The 19,535-nt window shown below is 50.6% G+C and overlaps 1 protein-coding gene across 1 annotated transcript; it reads left to right on the plus strand.

The window, feature by feature from the left end:
- Nucleotides 1-10,455: 10,455 nt before the first annotated feature.
- On the plus strand, nt 10,456-14,131 carry LOC112870396 (LHFPL tetraspan subfamily member 7). The gene is made up of 3 exons (XM_086682851.1): nt 10,456-10,656; nt 11,649-11,787; nt 13,869-14,131. Exons 1-3 carry the CDS (start codon nt 10,456-10,458, stop codon nt 14,129-14,131), a joined length of 603 nt encoding a protein of 200 aa, XP_086538977.1.
- The last annotated feature ends 5,404 nt before the right edge of the window (nt 14,132-19,535 follow it).

The raw sequence follows: 19,535 nt of genomic DNA on the forward strand, positions 1-19,535 counted from the left end.
TATCACCTCCTCCAAGGAGCCACCTCTTACTTACAAGGTAGCCACCCTGACTACCATACTGCAGCCCCCCAGTTTTCCTCCCACCACTAAAGCACTAATAACACTGTAGTATAATTGCCCAATTACATCCCTACCTTTCTAGACCGTGAGCTCCTTGGGAGCAGAGACTAGTACAAAGTTGACACATAAGAAATATCCACGGGGTTGAATGTTGAATAACTGTTTTCACATGACATGACCCAGCGCCTGGTTCCCAGCAAGGATACAAATGGAAACTGTCACTTACTGAGCTGAGCACTTTGCCTGCGGCTATCTTTACAATCCTTTAAGAGATGCTTTATTGTTCCCTCTCTTTTATAGATGCGGGGATCTGAAGCTCAGTGAGGTTAAGTAAATTGCTCAAGGTCACACAGCTATGGTATCTCAGTCTGGGTTCCCTGGAAAACAGAGCCTGAGACAAAAGTTTCTTGCTAATGCTTTAGCTGGGAGCGTAATCCCAACCCAACGAAAGTGAAGGAAAGGGACTCTGAGGCGACGAAAGAGCGTGAGCACATACAACACATGAGAAGTTGACTAGAGCCTCTCATGAAAACACAGCCAGCCGGGAGTTCCAGCACTCAGGGCCTCTCCAGAGAGGCCACGTGAACTACTGCAGGGACCAAAGGCAAGGCAAGACATGCACTGACACATCCCATCTCCTATCTGCCGTCGGTCACGGTTGGGTCCAATTGCTTCTCACTTCTGGGTTGTGTCACCTGTGCCTCTGGGCAGCCATGAGGGAAGCCAGTTTCCCACCCAGAGCTGTACCTGAGTCTGCAAGGGGAGGCACCCGAGCCCCCACTGCCGACGGTCTGGTCACATCAGCTTGGACGACAGCTGGGGATTTGGGGAGGCTGGCCCAGTCCTCAGGCCACTGCAGGCACTGCAGGCTGAGCTGGTCAAGTGGCTGCAGCAAGGGACCCCGACTGCTTGCAGGGAGAGGCGAGCAGAGGCCGGATTGCGACTAGTGTGGCTGGGGGGCTCTGAAGGACACAGCTGAGCACGCCTGAAAAGGTGTATCTGTCAAGCCTGATACAGCCAATAAGCATCAGAACTGGGATTCAGATCCAGTTTTCCCTAACTCCAAAGCCTTTCAACAAATATTGATTGAAAGAAAAAAATGAAGGGGCGCCTGGGTGGCTTAGTTGTTTGAGCGTCTGACTTTGGCTCAGGTCACGATCTCACAGTTTGTGAGTTCGAGCCCCCGTTGGGCTCTGTGCTGACAGCTCAGAGCCTGGAGCCTGCTTCGGATTCTGTGTCTCCCTTTCTCTCTCTGTCTTTCCCTTGCTTGTGTTCTCTCTCTCTCGCTCTCTCTCAAAAATATTAAAAAAGAGAAAGAAACAAATGAAGAACTGAGTGACTGAATGAGTGGGAAATCCCTAGCAATAATCAACTCCAGATGTGCCCATCTTACGGATAAAGAAACTGAGGTCCAGAGAGGCAGAGATGCCCTGACCAATGTCACACTAAGTGCAGGTGGCAGAGCTGGGACTTAACCTCGGCCTCAGGCCTCACTCACATTTTCTGCACTTAATTTTCTGGACTCTCATGCTTCCTCTAGCACGAGCCAGTGTGTCCCTGTTTGTCATGGTAGCATTTACAGTATTAGAGCGATATCTCTTTTTCTCACCTGCCCAGCATCCATTCCACATCCTCTGCTAACCTTAGTTTTCCTCCTAGAAACCACCCCATCCACCACCTTTAGTCCATGTCATCCCAGGGGGTTGAACCTTGTGACATGGCTACCATGTCACCAGTCCCCAACCCCCTACCCCCAATCCTAGGGCACAGGACTTAAGTCTGGCCAATCAGAACAACCCACCTTCCTGGCCACAATGAATGGTTCATGGGTGGGCATGTAACCTAAGCTTGCCCCACAAGAGTTCATCACAACACTTGCTGCCACTCTGTATAAAGAGAAGCTTTCTTTTCTCTGGAATTGCTTTCCTTTGGCCTCAGAAGGCCAGCCAGAAGCCAGAAGCCAGAAGCCAGAGAGAATCTGCCTGCGAGTGAAGCCAACTCAGCAGAAAACAGAGCTGAGAGATGGGGGAGCGAGAAGTCCTGAAGATATTGCTTATTCACCTGGATCCAGCTGTGCCTAAAGCTGTAACATTAAAATGTCAGTTATGGAAGCCAATAAATTTCTCATTTCTACTTGAGCCAGTTTGAATTACGATTGTCTCACAGCAAAAGACAAGACCAGCACCTACTCTGTGTGAAATCTTAAGGTAGATGCTGGAGATAAAGATTTTCGGATCCAGTGCCCACTTTCTGGAAGTTCACAGGCTATAGCGAAGATCCTCAGGTCCCAGGGAAATATGTAAGCCTGTTCCATGGACTAGAATTACCAAAGCAGAAGGGAAAGCACAGTGCCACGAATTTCAACAACTGCTGTTTAATTGTAGATCAGTTAATCCCTATTCATGCCTTCTCCTACCCAGGAAACACCATACCCATACCCCATTCCGATTTGTGGTTGGCTTTTCCCTCCTTGTCCAGCCCTTCCAGCAGCCCGGAGTGAAAGCCTGTTGATTTAAGGAGCACACACACACACACCCCACACCAGCTTATCACCCACCTGGGCTTTATTCACCAACCTGAATGTTTCCTTCAAAGGGAACATTTTATAGGATCATAGACTTCTGTTCAAAGCTGGAGCCTGAGCAGAAGAGGCCACATTGGAGAGTTTTGACCTGAAGTGTGGTGAGTGTGGAGGGAAGAATCTGGAGGGGGGAGAGGGGAAAGTCTTGTCCAGAGGCCATAATGGGCTTCAGGGGTCCATGAGCCCCTGAAATAACGTGTGTGTGTGTGTGTGTGTGTGTGTGTGTGTGTGTGTACACAAGGCTGCACGGGGGATGCATCCCATAGTTTTTTAAAATTATTTTTAAATATATTTTTTAAATGTTTATTTTGGGGAGAGAGAGAGCACGAGCTGGGCAGAGAGAGAGGGAGTCAGAGGAGCCAAAGCAGGCTCTGTTCCAAGAGTGGAGAGCCCAAGTGGGGCTCAAACCCAGGAACCATGGGATCGTGACCTGAGCTGAAGTCGGATGCTTAACCGACACAGCCACCCAGGCACCCTTGCATCCATAGTTTTAAATCCCATTTTCAAAGGACTCTGTCACCTCCCAAAGGTAAGTCCCATTGGTCTAGGACATGGCCATCCTTCTGAGGGCGGGTATCTTGGTCTTCTCAGGTCGCTAGAAAAAAGCGTCACAGAGTGAGAGGCTTATAAATAAATTTTTCAGTGCTGGAGGCTGGGAAGTCCAAGATCTAGATGCAGGCACATTTGGCGTCTGGTGAGAGCCCACTTCCTACTACGTAGAAGGCCATCTTTTCTCTGTGTCCTCACATGGCCGAAGGGGTGAGGGAGCTCCCTGGGGCCTCTTTTATAAGGGTACTGATGCCATTCACGAGAGTTCTACCTTCATGACCTCATCACCTCCCAAAGGCCCACCTCCTAGTCCAATGACCCTGTGGGGCAGGATTTCCACAGAAGAATTTTGAGGGCACACACCCATTCAATCCATTGCAATGGGAAACTGGGGCTTAGGGCCATTACACTGCAGGATTTTCCAAAGCTCACACAGCCAACCTGGAACGCAGCCTAGACTAGAAGCAGAAATCTGGCTCAGCCGGCTGGGCAGCTGGGAGAAAGAGACAGGAGTGGGAGTCGAGATCCTCCCCAGTCCCAACCGGTGCATCAGATCTCAGCCTGGACATCACCTGCCCACCCTCCGCTCCCCAGGCTGGATCAGGTGCCCCTCCTCTGTGCTTGAGCCCAACATTGCCCTGGGCTTTCTCTTGGTCTGAAGCCGTGTCTGTATGTATCTGTTGATTGATGGGTTCATAAAATACACATCCCAAACCTGACCTAGGCTACATCACATTTAGATACCTCTTCCTCCCCTAGCAAACCTACCCCTCCTGTGGCTCCCCACCCCAAGGTATTGAGGATGCCCTGGAGGTATCGTCACACTTTGTGTCAAATCTGTAAGCAAATCCGGTTGGCTTGACCTTTGACACTTAATATAGATCCAGCATCTGACCACTCCTTTCTCCTTCCCTCCCTCTCTGTCTGCCTATCTGATCCACCATTGTCTCTCACTTGACTGACTAAAGGTGCTGACTGCTTCTCCCTTCTTCTCCCTATGCCCTGGTTCTCCCCCCAGCAGCTGCAGTGATCTCTGTAAAACACAAGATAGGTCCTCACCCTCCTGCTCAGGCCTATCCACAGACTCTGCATCTCACTCAGAAATTAAAAGACAAAGATCTTCACTGCCAACAAAGCTCTCCACTCTCCCCCATCCCTCCGCCTCTTGGCTTCCTGAAACTTGCCAAGCGCCTGCTTACCACAGGGCCTTTGCACTCGCACCTTCCTCTGCATGGAATATTCCTCTCCCACAAACCCACCTGGCTTCCCCCTTCAGTTCTTGCCCAAAGGTCACCTTCTCATGGCTTTCCATGACCTCTCCAATAACATGGCATCTCCTTTCCCTGCTCCATTTTTCTCTGTGGCATTTATTAACAACTGACATCTTATATGCTGACTTGTTTATATCCTTACTGTCTTGTTCTCCTTCTAGAGTGTAAGCTCCGTGAGGACAACAGATTTGTCTATTTTCCTCATGACTAAATCTACAACACCTAAAATGCTTCCTGGAACATAATAGACACCCAATAAATATTTGTTAGATGGATGGATGGATGGCCGGACCACATTGTTCTTTCTTGTTTCTCTGTCTTGCCCACAAAACCCAAAGCTCCTAGAGGGCAGGCACTCTGTCCACTGCTCTATCCATGAGGGTCAGACAGGGCTGGGCACATATAGGTTGAGTGAACAAGTGACCAACCCCTTTGGTTAATAGATAAGGACACAAAAGCCAGGGAAAAGAAAGGGACTTGGCGGTGGGGACATACCAAGGAACTAGCAGCCACCTCTAACCTCCCGAGTCTCAGAGCCCCGCCTGCTATGGCTGGCTGTGGCTCCTCTGGGAACATGCATGCTCTCTGGTCAGATCAGGTGGGAGGGTTGACCAAGCCCTAACCCTGGACAGCCCAGGAAGCTGCTGGGTATATATCTGACTTTTAAACTAACCTTTTAGCATCACTTTGGGCTTAGGGCCCAGAGTCAGAAGTCCAATTGCCTGAGCCCGAGTGCAGGGCTTGCCACTTACTTCCTGAGCCCTCGTTTTGTCTTCTGTAAAAACGCGAGTTCCCGGAACAGCACCTGCCATAGAGTGGCCGGGAGGCTTAAATGACCTAAGGCACCGAAAGTGTTTCAAATGGGGCTTTGTGATAGTGAGCGCTCAAGAATCCTCCACCGTCATCAACAGTTAGATGCTGAGCTGGAGGAGAAAATGTTCAGCCCCTTTCAAGCTTCCCTTAGGTGGATTCCAGCTAATTGGAGCCTGCCCGGATGTGGTTTCAGGTTATAATGCCTCATTTAGGTTTCTGGGCACCTGGACGGTCGGCGTGATTTTCCCAGGTGACACTGAGCACATTATCCGGAGAACAAAATGCTTTTCAAGGTCAGAAACGCCCGGAGAGCCACTGGGGCAGCCAGAGAGAGGCAAAAATCATGGGCCTTGGGCAGTTCTGGGCTCCCCAGCTTCCTGGCTGGAATTACACCCCTCAGGATCCTGCCAAACCCACAGGAGAGGCTGATTTTGGTGCAGGATTAAAAAAATCCACTCTCCCTCACTCAAGGGGCTGCATCTCACTTGCTGGCAGACGGCCACGAGGTTTTTCTAATCCTAGGAATAAAAAGTCTATGCATTGTGACCCTGACCTACCTGCCCCAGCTTCTCTCTCCCTCCCCTGAAAGGCACACACATGCATTTTATCCCCTTAAACTTTCATAATAACTCCTGCCCCCTTATCCAGAGAGGTGGGATGGCCTTCCCAAGGTCATAGTGTTGGGAAGGGGAAGATGGTCTGTCCGCTTCTTTCTAGAACATCACCCTGCTCAGTGATTGAACCCAATGCTCCCTACCCTCTGGGATGTCCAATCTGCTTTTATAGATGGAGAAACTGAGGCCCGGAGCAATGGAGTGACTTACCCCAGGTCATAGAGCTGGGAAGTGATAGAGTGGCCAGCCTCCAAGCCCAAGAGTCATGCCACATTTAAAGTGCTGGCCGGGCTTAGAGCCCAAAGTGAGACCCAAGGTTGAAAAGCACCAGCCCTGGGGAGTCTGTGTAGGTGCCCTTGGCTTGGTGGGCAGCTCTGCTTTGACCATGGTGGCCTTGAGCCGGCTCAGCCCTGCTGGGCCTCACTTCCAGTCGTCTAAGTAGTGTTCCTATTAGCAAAGAACCTTCTCCCCTCAGCCTCCTCATCCAGCCACCTCTCTTATTATTTAAATAAGACTGGACTTTCAGTTGTTCATTAAAATACATGTGAGTTCCTAATGGACAACCAGTATCACAGCAAAACATAGAAGAAAACTGCCAATACAAGGAAACCCCAACCACATTCCTAAATTCTCACTGGACTCTGTTGCCTGTTCAAGGCTCCCCATCATTTTTTAATAATTTCTTTTTTAACTTGGGGCACCTGGGTGGCTCAGTCGGTTACGCATCTGACATCGGCTTGGGTCATGATCTCCCAGTTTGTGGGTTCGAGGCCCTCATCAGGCTCTTTGCTGTTAGCTCAGATTCCCTCTCTCCCCCCCCCTCTCTGCCCCCTCCCTGGCTCATGCTCACTTGCTCTCTCTCAAAATAAATAAGCTTTAAAAGAGCTGCTTTACTCCAACAGAGACTTTCTTCTTGATGTTTGAAGGAAAATTGACTAACTTCAGCATTCCATGATTTTGTGACATTTAAGGCTGGGTCCAGGTGCCACCCCAGATAGTCTCCAGGGACCATGTGAGGCACCACAGCACCTGGCATTATTCTTCTGGAAAACTGCAGCGTGGTTACTCTAGGGTGGCCCTTGTACCGCTAGGCTAGGTCATAAAATCTCTTTGTGCTGATGCATGTGTTGGAGGAGCTGGTAGAGATGGAGGGAAAGGCGTCTTGCCCAACCCTTCCAGGAGGGGTAGAGAGGTCACCAAGGGGGTAGCGGTGGGCGTTTGCTGGTCAGTGGTTGAAGCAGGGTCTTAACTTCCCTTTGGAGTGGTTTGCGCCCCACCAACCTCGCTCTCCCTATCTGCTGGGGTAATTACCGGTTCTCCCTCCGCTGCTGGCACCCTTCCCTTCCTTCCTTGTCTTTCCCACCCATCTGCTCCCCTTCCTCTCTGAGAGCAAGCCAAGGGGACAGGCATTGGGGAGCGGGAGTTGTAGGGATGTTCTGAGGGGAGGAGAAGGTGTTTCTGCCTATCAGTCTGGGAGCTGGAGTCTTGGCTTAGATTCCAGTTTTCCCCTGATTTGCCAGGAGATCTTGGGCAATTTGCATGAGCAATCTGTGTCTCCATTTGGTTTTCATCGGTTTGAAGTAGCTTCTAATCCTAGTTATGAGCCATCAGGCAACTGTGAATAATACCGATACAACTGGCATCAGTCACCACCGCCACCACTATCACCATCGTCACCACCTCCACATCATTGCCACCATCATCATCACCTCCTTCTCATTATCACCACCATCACCACCACCTCTGCCGCCACCATTACCACCATCACCACCAGCAGCATCACCCCCCCACCACATCCGCACCATCATACATCATCACCACCATCAGCATTATCATCATCATCTCCATCATTATCACCACCATCAGCATTATCATCATCTCCATCATTATCACCACCATCAGCATCACCACCACTACCAACATCACCTCCACCACCACATCATCACCACCATCACCACCATCACCATCATCACCGTCAACATCATCACCACCATCACCATCACCACCACCATCATGATCATTATGACCATTTATTGAAGACGTACCAGGTGCAGGGCACTCTACAAAGCACCTTCTGTACATTTTCTCATTTAGTCCTCCCAACAACCCATGAGATAGGTACTAGTAGAAGGCTTGTTTCACCGATAAAAGAACTGAGGCTCACAAGGGGTAACTGACTTGCCCAAGGTCACACAGACAATAAATATGATAGCCACAATTGAAATTCTGGGGCCTCAAAGCCTGTATGCCTCCCCAAAGAGAAAGTATTTGCTTGGGTTATCAATGGTTGGAACGTCGGTTTGTACCTGGGACTTTCACAGACACAACGGGGGTAGTCGTCTCAGGGCAAGAGAAATGAAATTCTCTGGAATAAGATATAGGGAGATGCCATCACCAGGATAGAGGCGCTCTCCTGGCCTTGTGTGGGGAACAGATGCCCCTGAGCAGAGAGGGACAGATATACAGCCCTGCCTCAGAAGAAAGCTAAGAGCTGGGGAGAGGAAGATAGCAGGAAGAGTAGAGGTGGGGGGGGGGGTGAATGAAGCCGAGCAAGGAGATGGGAAATGCCATCTTAACTGGAATACTTAACTGGAACCAGTTAAGTATTCAACTTAATACTGGTTCAAGTATTAGACAGACCCAGGTTCAAGTCCTGCTGTCCCACATCTCAGCCGTAAGACCCTGGGCATGTCCCTTCTCTTCCCCCAGGGAGCCACCCAAACCTGTGCCTGGCCCACAGCAGGTGGATGATACACGGTGACTGTTAGGGTCATTACCCTGGGCTTTCAAGGACAGCTGTCAAGTCACCAGGTCTGCGTATGAATCCCCGGCCACCCTTTCCAACTGTGTCCTTGAGCTGAGTCGCCCACACCTCTCTGAGCCTCAGGGTCCTCCCTTATAAAACAGGAAGTCATAGCACCCACCCTCCTCTGCTGCTGTGCAGCCCGGCAGACCCCTGGGCCACAAGAGGGCTCTCCTCCAGTCAACAAAGATGAGCCCACTCCGGCCCTCTAGTCTTGTGGCTGGGGCGTCACGTAGCCTATGAGTTATGCGATGCATGTGAATTGCCTGGCCCATGAGAGCATGTGGACAGCAGTGGCTGTTATTATTAGACACTCCTCCAGCTCACTCACCCAAACTGACTTCCTGGGTCAGTCTGGGGGAGTCTGTTACCCTCTCTGCGCCTCTACTTTCCCATCTGTAAAGCGGGAGGAGACAGAACAAAGTCTAATGTTTGGGCATGCGGGCCCCTGGGCACCTTCCGGCACAGAGGGAGAGAGTGTAGAAAGGAGGTGGGATTTCTCACTCAGAGGAAACAGAGACATGCCATCGCAGGCAGCGAGGTGTTCCAAAGCGTGCACCCACAAAATTCTCACGTAAGACCGTGCACACGGGTGTTCACGGCACAGCTGCCGGGGGCAGAGGGCTAGCGCTGGTGAGATGCAAAGGGAATAATACCACGCCGCAGGTGGAGGCGATGGGGTGGCAGGTCCAGCCGGGCTCGGCTCACTCTCCCTCGACATCTCGGGGTCTCTGCGCAGCAGTGGGTTTCCACCTGTACTGCATTTCATTGCCCGTACAGTGTCGGTCCCGTTGCAGCCTATTTGGTCACCCGCACGTTGCTGCCACCCACTGCTGGGGACAGCCCTCAACCAATGGCTGGCGAGAATTGGTTGTGTAAAATCCACGCCTCCCTCAGCCCCTGGGAAGGGTAACTCTAGGGTGCCGGTTGCCATCTCCCGGAGTCACACTGGGGCCAGCCGGCTTCATAACACATTCTTAACTGGCTGCGTTCTCTTCTCATCCCACTTCTTCCTCCACGGGGCTGCCTCCAAAGTACACTACTTGCACCCAAACCCTTGTTTCAGGATCTGCCCCTGGGAAACTCACACCAAGTTAAATGGAATAAGGATACACAGTTACATGGATCAACCCTAAAAACTTTATGCTTAGTGCCCAAAGTAGGAAACAAAATGCAACATACAAAATAATGTCATTTACATAAGGGAAAAATACAAACATGCTGAGCCATACCAATTTTGCAAAAATACCTCCAAACAAAAAGACACATTAGAAGGCATGAGCTAATGGGCAGGGTAGTTGCTGGAAACAGTGTCTGTGTGTGATTTAGAAAAAGGTACCCACTCTGAGGAGAAGAAGCCCCTTGGGACAGTGCAAGACTTGATGGGTGGAGAGAATGAATGAATGACCAAATGAATGAACGAGAGAAACACAGGAGGGGCCTTGCCTGGACCAGTGATGATGACGTCCCATGCAGAATGTGTGTGTTCAAAGTTCTGTTTAAGCACTATTATTTATTCTAAGATTTGGGGCTATTCTACTTCCAGAACCTGTTAGCGCAAAGCCCTGTCCCCGCTCCCCAGATATTAACACCTCCCATTGCATCACGAGGCCAAAAGGAGGCTGATGACCTGCCTGGGGTCTGAACACAGGACCAGGTCCCTGACTTGCAGAGCGGGAGACCCTCCCCAGCCCATTTCTCTCCTTCCCGGCAGTCTCCACCACTAACCTTGCCTGTTGCCTGCTAGGTCCTTGACACCCCCTGATGGCGGGCAGTGTGTGGGCATCCCTGGGACTCTCCCTTGCCTGCATCTCAGCCCTCAGCCTCAGCTCTCCCGTCTGGTTCCAGACCCCCACCTTCTCCTTTGGCGTCCTCACCTACTGCTCCTGGCCTCAGGGTAACGGCTGGAACCAGAGCTGTGGAACCTTCAGGTCCCTGGATGACATTCCTGACTTTGCCTGGAAGGTGAGACCTGGGCTCACCAATTCACCATCCAATCCACCAGAGCAACAACAACAAAAGCCAAGTTCTGGTTCCTACTGCCTACCCTACCCCACACTGAGCCTCTGACGCTGTAGGTGTGGGGTAGAGTCTGGCTATCTGCATTTTAGCAAACATCCAGGATGATTTTGAAAGCAGCCCCATGTCCATTTAGTACCTTAGCACAAATTAGGAAAAGGTTCCCCTTCTTTGGGACACTATACTGCCATCTGCTGGAAAACAACTGTAATCAATATGCAAATGTATGATGATCCCACTGTGTCTCCAGGAGTTGTGCAGTGTACAACCTGCGCACAGCCACGTGGCTACCCTCTAAGCGCTAAATTTATTTTTTTTTAAATTTTTTTTTCAACGTTTATTTATTTTTGGGACAGAGAGAGACAGAGCATGAACGGGGGAGGGTCAGAGAGAGAGGGAGACACAGAATCGGAAACAGGCTCCAGGCTCTGAGCCATCAGCCCAGAGCCTGACGCGGGGCTCGAACTCACGGACCGCGAGATCGTGACCTGGCTGAAGTCGGACGCTTAACCGACTGCGCCACCCAGGCGCCCCTCTAAGCGCTAAATTTAAAAACCGCAGCTAAGGTGTTGAAAGTCTCAGTTATGATGCATGTTACCAAAGGGGCAGGACTCCCAGTCCGGCACCTCTAAGGAACTTTTAATTACACTGGTGCCTCTCCTGGTGATCCTGTCATATAGCAGGTACTCAGTAAAGTGGGGCATGGTGGTTGTAAGTCTGGATTTTAATTCTAGCTCTACCACTTAATTCGTTATGTGCCCCGAGGCAAATGACTCCACCTCCTTGGACCTCGGTTTGTTTATATGTAAAATGGGGGGTGATAATAGCACAGACCTCTTGGGGTTTTGAGGATTCAGTAGCTACCCAATAAGCAGAGACACCTGCACCGGCCCCTACCTGTCCCAGTCAACACCCTCCTTGTTCTTTCTTCCTGACAGGTCTCAGCTGCAATTCTCCTTGGAGGATGGCTCTTGTCGGCCTTCAGTGCAGTTCTCCTCCTGTCCTGGGCCCTGGCCCCCAAAGGGCTGTGTCTCAGAAGGGGCAGTGGCCCAATGCCAGGGGTGCAGGCAGCTGCAGGTAAATCCACTGGCACATCATAAGCATTCCAGCCATGTTTGTGGAATGAATGAATCAGTGAATGAATGAACGAACCTGTGAGCAGAGTCTGGCCTCCTGTGTTGATTCTCAGAGATAAATCCTAGGATTATAGACTTCCTGGTCTGTTGGCAAGCCAGAAATGGTGGGGAGGGAACAGCATACTTAACATCACCCTCTCCTGCCTTTAGCTAAACCCAGTCCTAATAGTCTGCCCCGCCCTTTGTTTCTCTCACATCCATCCACTTTGTATCCTCTTTACCAGGACCACCATACACAGTTGGGCAGGTTGTGCACTGCACAGAGGTGCCCAGCTGAGGGCTGAGTGATGAAGAAATCTAGCACATGTGCCACTTGCTACCCTGTGAAATTGCAGGGCTGCACTCCCCAGAAGGGTTGCTTTTCTCTAATTCATACATAGGCTTTGGATGGTCTAGCCCAGGCCTTCACTGCAACCCTCATTCAATTAATTCTCCACCATCTCTCACCTGGATTAGAGAGATAACCACCTCACATGTCTGTCTGTTGCCACCTTTGACCCCTAGAATCTGTGCTATGCTGGCCAAACAGGTCCTATTAAGACTGAAATCAGATCGGGCCCCTCAGACTGGCTTATCTACCCTCCAGTGACTTCCTGTTACACTCAGAGTAAAATCCACACTCCTCGTCATGGCCGGTGAGGCTCCGCCTGATTAAACCCTCATTCCCTCGCCAATCTCACCTCTTGCCCCTTCTGCCAGGCTCAACATGATCCAACCACATGGCTTGCTTTCTTTTGCTCAGATACACCATGCTTGTTCCCTCTGTCTGGAATTCTCGTTTCTCAGATCTTACAGGTCTTGCTCCCCTACTCTGCTCAAATATCACGGCCTCAGTGAGGTCTTCTGTGACCCTAGGTACGGGAGCTCCCCTCTCCTGAGATTCTCCTACCTCATTCTTTGTTCTCTATGCTTCACAGCACTTACCGTATCTGCCTGCTTGATTATTGTTCATCTCTGTCCATTAGAATGTCAGCTACTTGAGGGCGAGGACATGTCTGCTTTGACATCGCCAGCACCTGGGACAGTGCTTTGCACACAATAGACGTCCGCTAAATATTTGTTGAATCAATGGATGGAGCTATAGTCCTTGTCCTAGGCTTGCACAGGGTCTAGTGCGTGTGGGGCACACAAAGTGATTACAACTCAAGGGGTGTTTGACATAATAGGGATGAGCGCAAGACACAAGGAAAAACTCCAGGAGGGTGGAAGGGGTGTACAGAAGTCTTCCCAGAAGAGGAATCAGTTGAGCTGAGTCTGGAAGTCTGGAACTCCCAACGAATGGGAGTTGGTCACATATAGAAGGGGATTCCAGGTAATGGAACACCAGAGGCAAAAGCATGGAGACAAGCAAGGCACGTTCACAGAACTGTAAGTAGACCAATGTGGCTGAAGAACAGCAAAGGAAGCTGGGGTCATGTGATTCTCCTGCTTTGGAAGGGCCTTGAAAGTGAGGAGGTGTCCAGCTCGTTTCCTTAGTATCATTAGTGCCCACTATAGCACCTGCAACAGTTTCGATGCATGAATGCATGCATGGATAGGTGGGTTGGTGAATTAACAAATGAGTGAGTGGGTAGGTGAAATTATGGGTGTATCCATGGAATATATCAGTGGATGATGGATGGATGGAAGGATGATTGGGTGGGTGGATGGATGGGTGGATGGATGGATGGATAAATGGATGGATGGTTGGGTAGATGAATGGATGGATGGTTGGGTGGATAGATGGTCAGATGATTAGGTGGGTGGATGGATGGGTGGGGTGCAGGTGGCTAAGTGGGCAGATGGATGGATGAGCGAATGGATAGAGGGATGGAGATATGAGTGGATGGGTGAGTAGTAGATGGACAGTTGGGTGGAAGGCTAGTTGAGTAATGGGTGGATAAAAGGAAAGGTGATGAATATATAAGTGAATAGACTGATGGATGAGTGGGTGGATGGGAGGGTGGATCAGTGAGTCCAGGAATGGAGACTGGCCCAGAACCCCTTGACTGACACACTGGTGTTCTTTCCTGCCATTTCTAGCCACTGCCACCATTGTGGACCTGCTGGTTTTCCCCATCAGCCTGGACTCCCCACTTGCCAAGGAAGCCTGTGGAACCTCCTCTGTGTACTGCAGTGGCCAGTGCCTGCTGGGCTGGGGCTATGTGACTGCCATCTTCAGCGTAGTCCTGGCTAGCTTTCTGCCTATGATTGGGTGGCCCCGCATGACTCAGGTCCAGGGGAGGACCATCCTCTTCTCCAGTGACACTGAGAAAAGCATCCTCATACCAGAAACGAACAAATAAAAATTTCCCAAGAGGAGAAAAAAAAAGAGGACGCAGGACAATTCTGAGTCCAAGCTGTCCCTCAAATACCACATCTTTCAGGGGCACCTGGCTGGCTCAGTCGGTGGAGCATGCAACTCTCGATCTGGGGGTTGTGAGTTTGAGCCCTACGTTGCGTGTAGAGATTACTTAAAATTAAAAAAAAAAAACCCAACTTTAAAAAATGCTGCATCTTTCAATAGACAGGCCTATTCTCCTTCTCTACCCTCCATCTTTATAACTCCTTTTTTCTTGGAGAATTTGAGAATTATTTCTTTTCTAATCAAATATTTAGTAAGTGCCCGTTTGTATAAGAGTTTGTGCAAAAGTGTGTCCAGTGTTGGGGTGGGGATGAGGGGACGTGCCTCATCCCTCCCTGCAGACAGTCCCACTGATATGGAGACTTTGCTCTTACTCGGGGAACATGAAGTCCTTCAGATCCTACTCCAACCTCTCTCTTGTGAAACACCCAACACCCCCGGGCCTCTCCCTCCACCATATTGAATTCTGGGCCCATGGAAGGCCATTCACTCTTCCATCCTTTGCACACGCTTTGTCAGGGATGCTGGAGTCGACCTGTTGCTTCTGCCTACCATGACCCACTGCCCTTCTTTGGGAGTGGCACCCTAATCTTTTCTTGAGAGTTGACCCCAGCAGCTCTCTGACTAGCCCATGTTTTTTGTTTGTTTTGAAATTTATTTTTATTTATTTTGAGAGAGTGTGTAAGCAGAGGAGGGGCAAAGAGAGAGGGAGAAAGAGAATCCCAAACAGGTTCCACACTCAGCACACAGCACAACTCAGGGCCCCATCCCACGACCGTGAGATCATGACTTGAGCCCATATCAAGATCCAGATGCTCAATCGACTGAACCATCCAGGCACCCAGCTCATGTTTTAAGGCGGATAAATGAGCCCTTCTAGCCAATAAAGCCTGGCTGGAGAAACTGCTTCACAGATGGGCATGGAACCCGTGCCAGCCTGGAGGAGAGTGGAACCATGACATAGACAAAGGTGGAGCTCTAAGGACTTCATCTGAACACCTGGATCCAGCCATGCCTGCTCCCCTACCTGCAGGAGACGTGGCCACTGGAAGCTCCAGGCTGGCATCTTCCTAGCTTGGCTGCCACAGAAGGGAAGCATGAACTTCTCTCTTCTCAGGGAAGGAATCTGATTGGCCAGAAGAGGGTCGTGTACCCCCTGGGGGGAGAGGCACGTCAGCAGTCTCACTAGAAGGCCATGGTTGTAATCTAAGAGATACAGCTCCCCAGAGGATGGGACAAGGTGCTTGTACTGGGACAGGGGAGGGATGCTAGGCGGCCAAAAACATTCAGTGCCCAGCTCCCTTTTTTTTCTAAATTCTTTTTTTTTTTTAGTGTTTATTTATTTTTGAGAGACAGAGAGAGACAGCATGAGCCGGAGAGGGCAGAGAGACAGAGAGGGAGACCCAGAATATGAAGCAGGCTCCAGGCTCTGAGCTGTCAGCCCAGAGCCCGACGCTGGGCTCGAACTCACAGACCGCGAGATCATTGACCTGAGCTGAAGTCGGACGCTCAACCGACTGAGCCCCCCAGGCGCCCCGCCCAACTCCCTTTTGAAGGGTATCTTTATTATCCCCAGTTCACAGAAGTGAAAACTAAGGCTCAGAGAGGGACAGTCACATGTCTAAGTCTGCACAGATGTCTGGGATTTGAACCTAGGTCCGTCAGACTCTATGGTGGAGGCAAAAGAACATCTGGATTTGCTCCCTTTGCCCAACCCAGCACATCTTTTCCTTTTTTTAATGTTTATTTACTTTTGAGAGACAGAGCACAAGCGGGGGAGGGCCAGAGAGAGAAAGGGAGACACAGAATCCGAAACGGGCTCCAGGCTCTGAACTGTCAGCACAGAGCCCGACGTGGGGCTCGAACTCACGACTCGAGAGATCATGACCTGAGCTGAACCAGAGGCCACATTTTGGTATCAGCAGAAACACTTCCATGCAAGTGGCTCTTGCGTGGGAAGATGCCTTCAGACCCAAGCAGCATCCCAGTGCAAAAAGCAGCAAGTAGATGCCATCAAGTAGAATCTCAAACTCAGTCCCCACCCCTGTCACCCACATCCCCTCTGTAACAACCTCACAATGGCCCCCAAGTTCCTTAATGTTCCCTTTGAACTGTTTCAGCAAGGCCAAAGGGAGCAATTCTCCAGCCCCTTACGCGGAACCATTTACAGAGATTCCGTCTTTACTCGAGGCAGAGGGATCTGTCTTATTTTCTCTTGATCACAACAAGGGACAGCTGCTATTTCAAGGAGCCCTGCATCTACAAAGGCTTGAAATCACTGTGCCCACAAGTCTGAATAAAGAAAGCCAGGAAGATACTGGAGAATTCCAGCACAATACCCTGATGTAATGGAAAATCCCCAGGGAACTAACTGCATGGTCCCGTGGGTCATTTAAATTCCTCTTGGCAGTTTGATTTAGCAACAGGTCGGCAAGCTGGCACTTCAGAAAGATCCAATTGTGCTCCTCTGGAGTCTATACCTGTCCTGGGCTCACGCTCTCAATGTGCCAGGCAGGGGACTTAAAAGCCAGAAAAGAGAGACCTGTGAACCTTTTCCTGATGCAGCAAAATCAGATGCTAACTGCAGCATCCTGTTTTGTTCCTGCTGAGAACTGATGGCCCCACCACACTTAAGTGCTGTGTTCCTCTGTCACAGCCCGAGGGGGCTGGGAGCTCACCTTGTCCCGTGCTGTCTTCCAAGAGCCATATTCTCTTAGGCTTCAAAGATTCACCTGAGAGCCTGAGCTAGGTAGATGCTGGGAACCCAGGGCCGCTGAAGTCTCAACCAGGAAATCATCCTCAGACACGCTGAGGAGCAGAGGGTCCCAGTGAAAGAATGGGGCTGGGGCTGGATCCGGAATAATGGGAGACTATTGTCCCCAGTTTGCAGAAATGGAAACTAAAGCTCAGAGAGGTCCAGTCACTTGCCCAAGGCCACACAGCCAGGAAATGGAACAGCAGGGATCCGAAATCCTCACTTCCCCAAACACGCGACAGAGATGTGGGACATGATTATAGTCGGCACAATGAGAGAGTCGTTCCCACTTGTATCGTTCTCTATGTCCCTCTGAGAAGAGAGGTGCCTCAAGTGAGTTGGTTTAAAGAGAACCAGTAAAGGGACGCCTGGGTGGCTCAGTCAGTTAAGCACCCAACTTCAGCTCAGATCATGATCTCACAGTTCGTGAGTTCGAGCCCCATGTCAGGCTCTGTGCTGACAGCTCGGAGCAGGGAACCTGCTTCGGATTCTGTGCCTCCCCCTCTCTCCGCTCCTCCCCTGCTCATGCTCTGTCTCTCTCTGTCTTTTAATAACAAATAAATGTTTTTAAAAATTAAAAAAAAGAGAACCAGCAAAGGTACAAGTGTGCAGGTGGGGCACAGACATGGTCAGAATCATGAAGGTGGGCTGCAGGTGACCTGAGTTGGAAATGCTATTAGGAAACGTGGGAGAAGATTCATTGGTTGATGGGTCTGATGTCTCTCAGACTTCAGAGCATCTGCTGGGAAGGAAGGTAATCGGAAGGGCTTCTTCCCACTGTCTTGACTGCACCCCCTCCTCTCCGGGACTCCAGGGACCTGGGGCCTGGGAGGGGCATGGGGAGGGCAAGAAGGAAGGAGAAACCAGATGCAGGAATGCCTGCCAGGCACTCCAAAATGGGATGATTAGGACCTCCTAAACCCTGTGCATGAGAAGTGCCCACGGCCTCTCCCACAAGCCGAAGGGAGAAAGCTCTAGGTAAACAGCAAATGAAGCACGGCTTTAAAAGAACGTAACAGCCAGAAGGGCCTTCACGCTGCGGGTTTGTCAGGCTTATTCTGAGGAACAGCATCATCCGGGTAGAAACTGTGGACGAGACACCATCCAAATGTTCTTGGCTACAAGGAAAGGAGGCATAGGGAGGAGAGGGGGGAAAGGGAAGAGAAGGAAGGGAGGATGGCGGAAGGAGGAGGAAAAGGATGACTGGAGTCCAGCCACCCCGTGTTCCATAAACACAGAAACCAAGGCCACTTCCCCATCCCGCCACGGAGTCGTTAAAATATGCCTAGTGATCCACAACTCCTCTTTTCCTGTCCATGCAATGCTCAAATGCACGCACTTAGGAAGGCCTCTGCAACGACAAAAAATATTCTCGTGAGATTTCTTTTCCCGTAACATACATCGTCAGTGACCGTAAGTCGACGGTGCCTGTAACCAGACATTCGTGCGCACAGAACTGGGGCGCTGTGCTGCCTGACTCTGGTGCGGCCAGGCAGTAGCTGTGAGCCCTGGTGGGGCCCTCCGGGACCACATGTAGCAAACTATAGCTGGAATTGGAGAAATGATACTGGGGAAGCTCTGCAGCACCGTCGGGACATTGGAACCGGTCTTTGCCCTCAAAAGCTTCTCCCCCCCGGGTCACCTGGGTGGCTCAGTCGGCTGAGCGTCCGACTTCGGCTCAGGTCATGGTCTGGCAGTCCGTGGGTTTGAGCCCCGCATCGGGCTCTGGGCTGACTGCTGGGAGCCTGGAGCCTGCTTCGGATTCTGTGTCCTCCTCTCTCTCTGCCCCACCCCCTCAAAAATAAACAAACATTAAAAAAAAAAAAAAAAAAAGAAGCTTCCCCCAGGAAGGAGCAGACCTTCCTGCTAAGAAAGCCCCAGTCCGAGCTGGCAAAGGACAAATCCCCACCCGCCCACTGCTGTGTGCCTTCAGACTTACCTCTGCTGGCAATCTTCTGAGAACGTGACGACCAGACTCACCCAGGCTGCCAATGCCACCTGCCAACTCTGTCTCTATTTTGCAGGCTTCTTTGGAAATCTAACTTTTTCTACATAAAACCTGAAATTCTGACAGGTGCTCATTAGGTTAAATCGAGTTTTGCTTCTGCAGCCGAAAGCTAGTTGTTTCCCTTTGACCCATGTTTAGAGGCTGCTGGGGGTGGACATCCATGAGAGGTCGCCATTGCCTGATGACTAAGGTTCTGAATGGTAGCCACGAGTTGGGACCATGGAGGTCACGGGAGAGTAGTTGGGCATCTGTGGGCACATTGGGGGTGAGAGCTGAGCAAGCTCAGTGGGTGTCAACTTACAGGTATGACCTCGAGTCAAATGGCTGACCATCTGGGGACCTTTCTTGTGTTGTGCCCTGGATCTGGGGGGATCATGCAGGCCATTTGCAAAAGTGGCCTCAATTATTTCTGTATGGTATCCATTCTCCTTTTCCATGTCCCTCTGCAAAGCCACCCATCAAATGGTAGAGTCTATTTTCCCTTCCTTTGAATCTGAGCTCAGCCATGTGACTTACCCTGAGCAACAGAACAGAGCAGAAATGACTTTATGCCAATTGCAAGCCTAGGTCTCAAAAGGCCTT

Source organism: Puma concolor, chromosome D3, assembly GCF_028749965.1.
Source record: "Puma concolor isolate L17-30 chromosome D3, mPumCon1.1.hap2, whole genome shotgun sequence".
Lineage (NCBI taxonomy): Eukaryota > Metazoa > Chordata > Mammalia > Carnivora > Felidae > Puma > Puma concolor.

Bases quoted from the DNA above. Each gene is read 5' to 3' on its own strand.
- LOC112870396 (XM_086682851.1), top strand. From the start codon at position 10,456: ATGGCGGGCAGTGTGTGGGCATCCCTGGGACTCTCCCTTGCCTGCATC. The intron at 10,657-11,648 runs GTGAGACCTGGG...TCTTCCTGACAG, and splicing joins TTCCTGACTTTGCCTGGAAG to GTCTCAGCTGCAATTCTCCT. The intron at 11,788-13,868 runs GTAAATCCACTG...TGCCATTTCTAG, and splicing joins AGGGGTGCAGGCAGCTGCAG to CCACTGCCACCATTGTGGAC.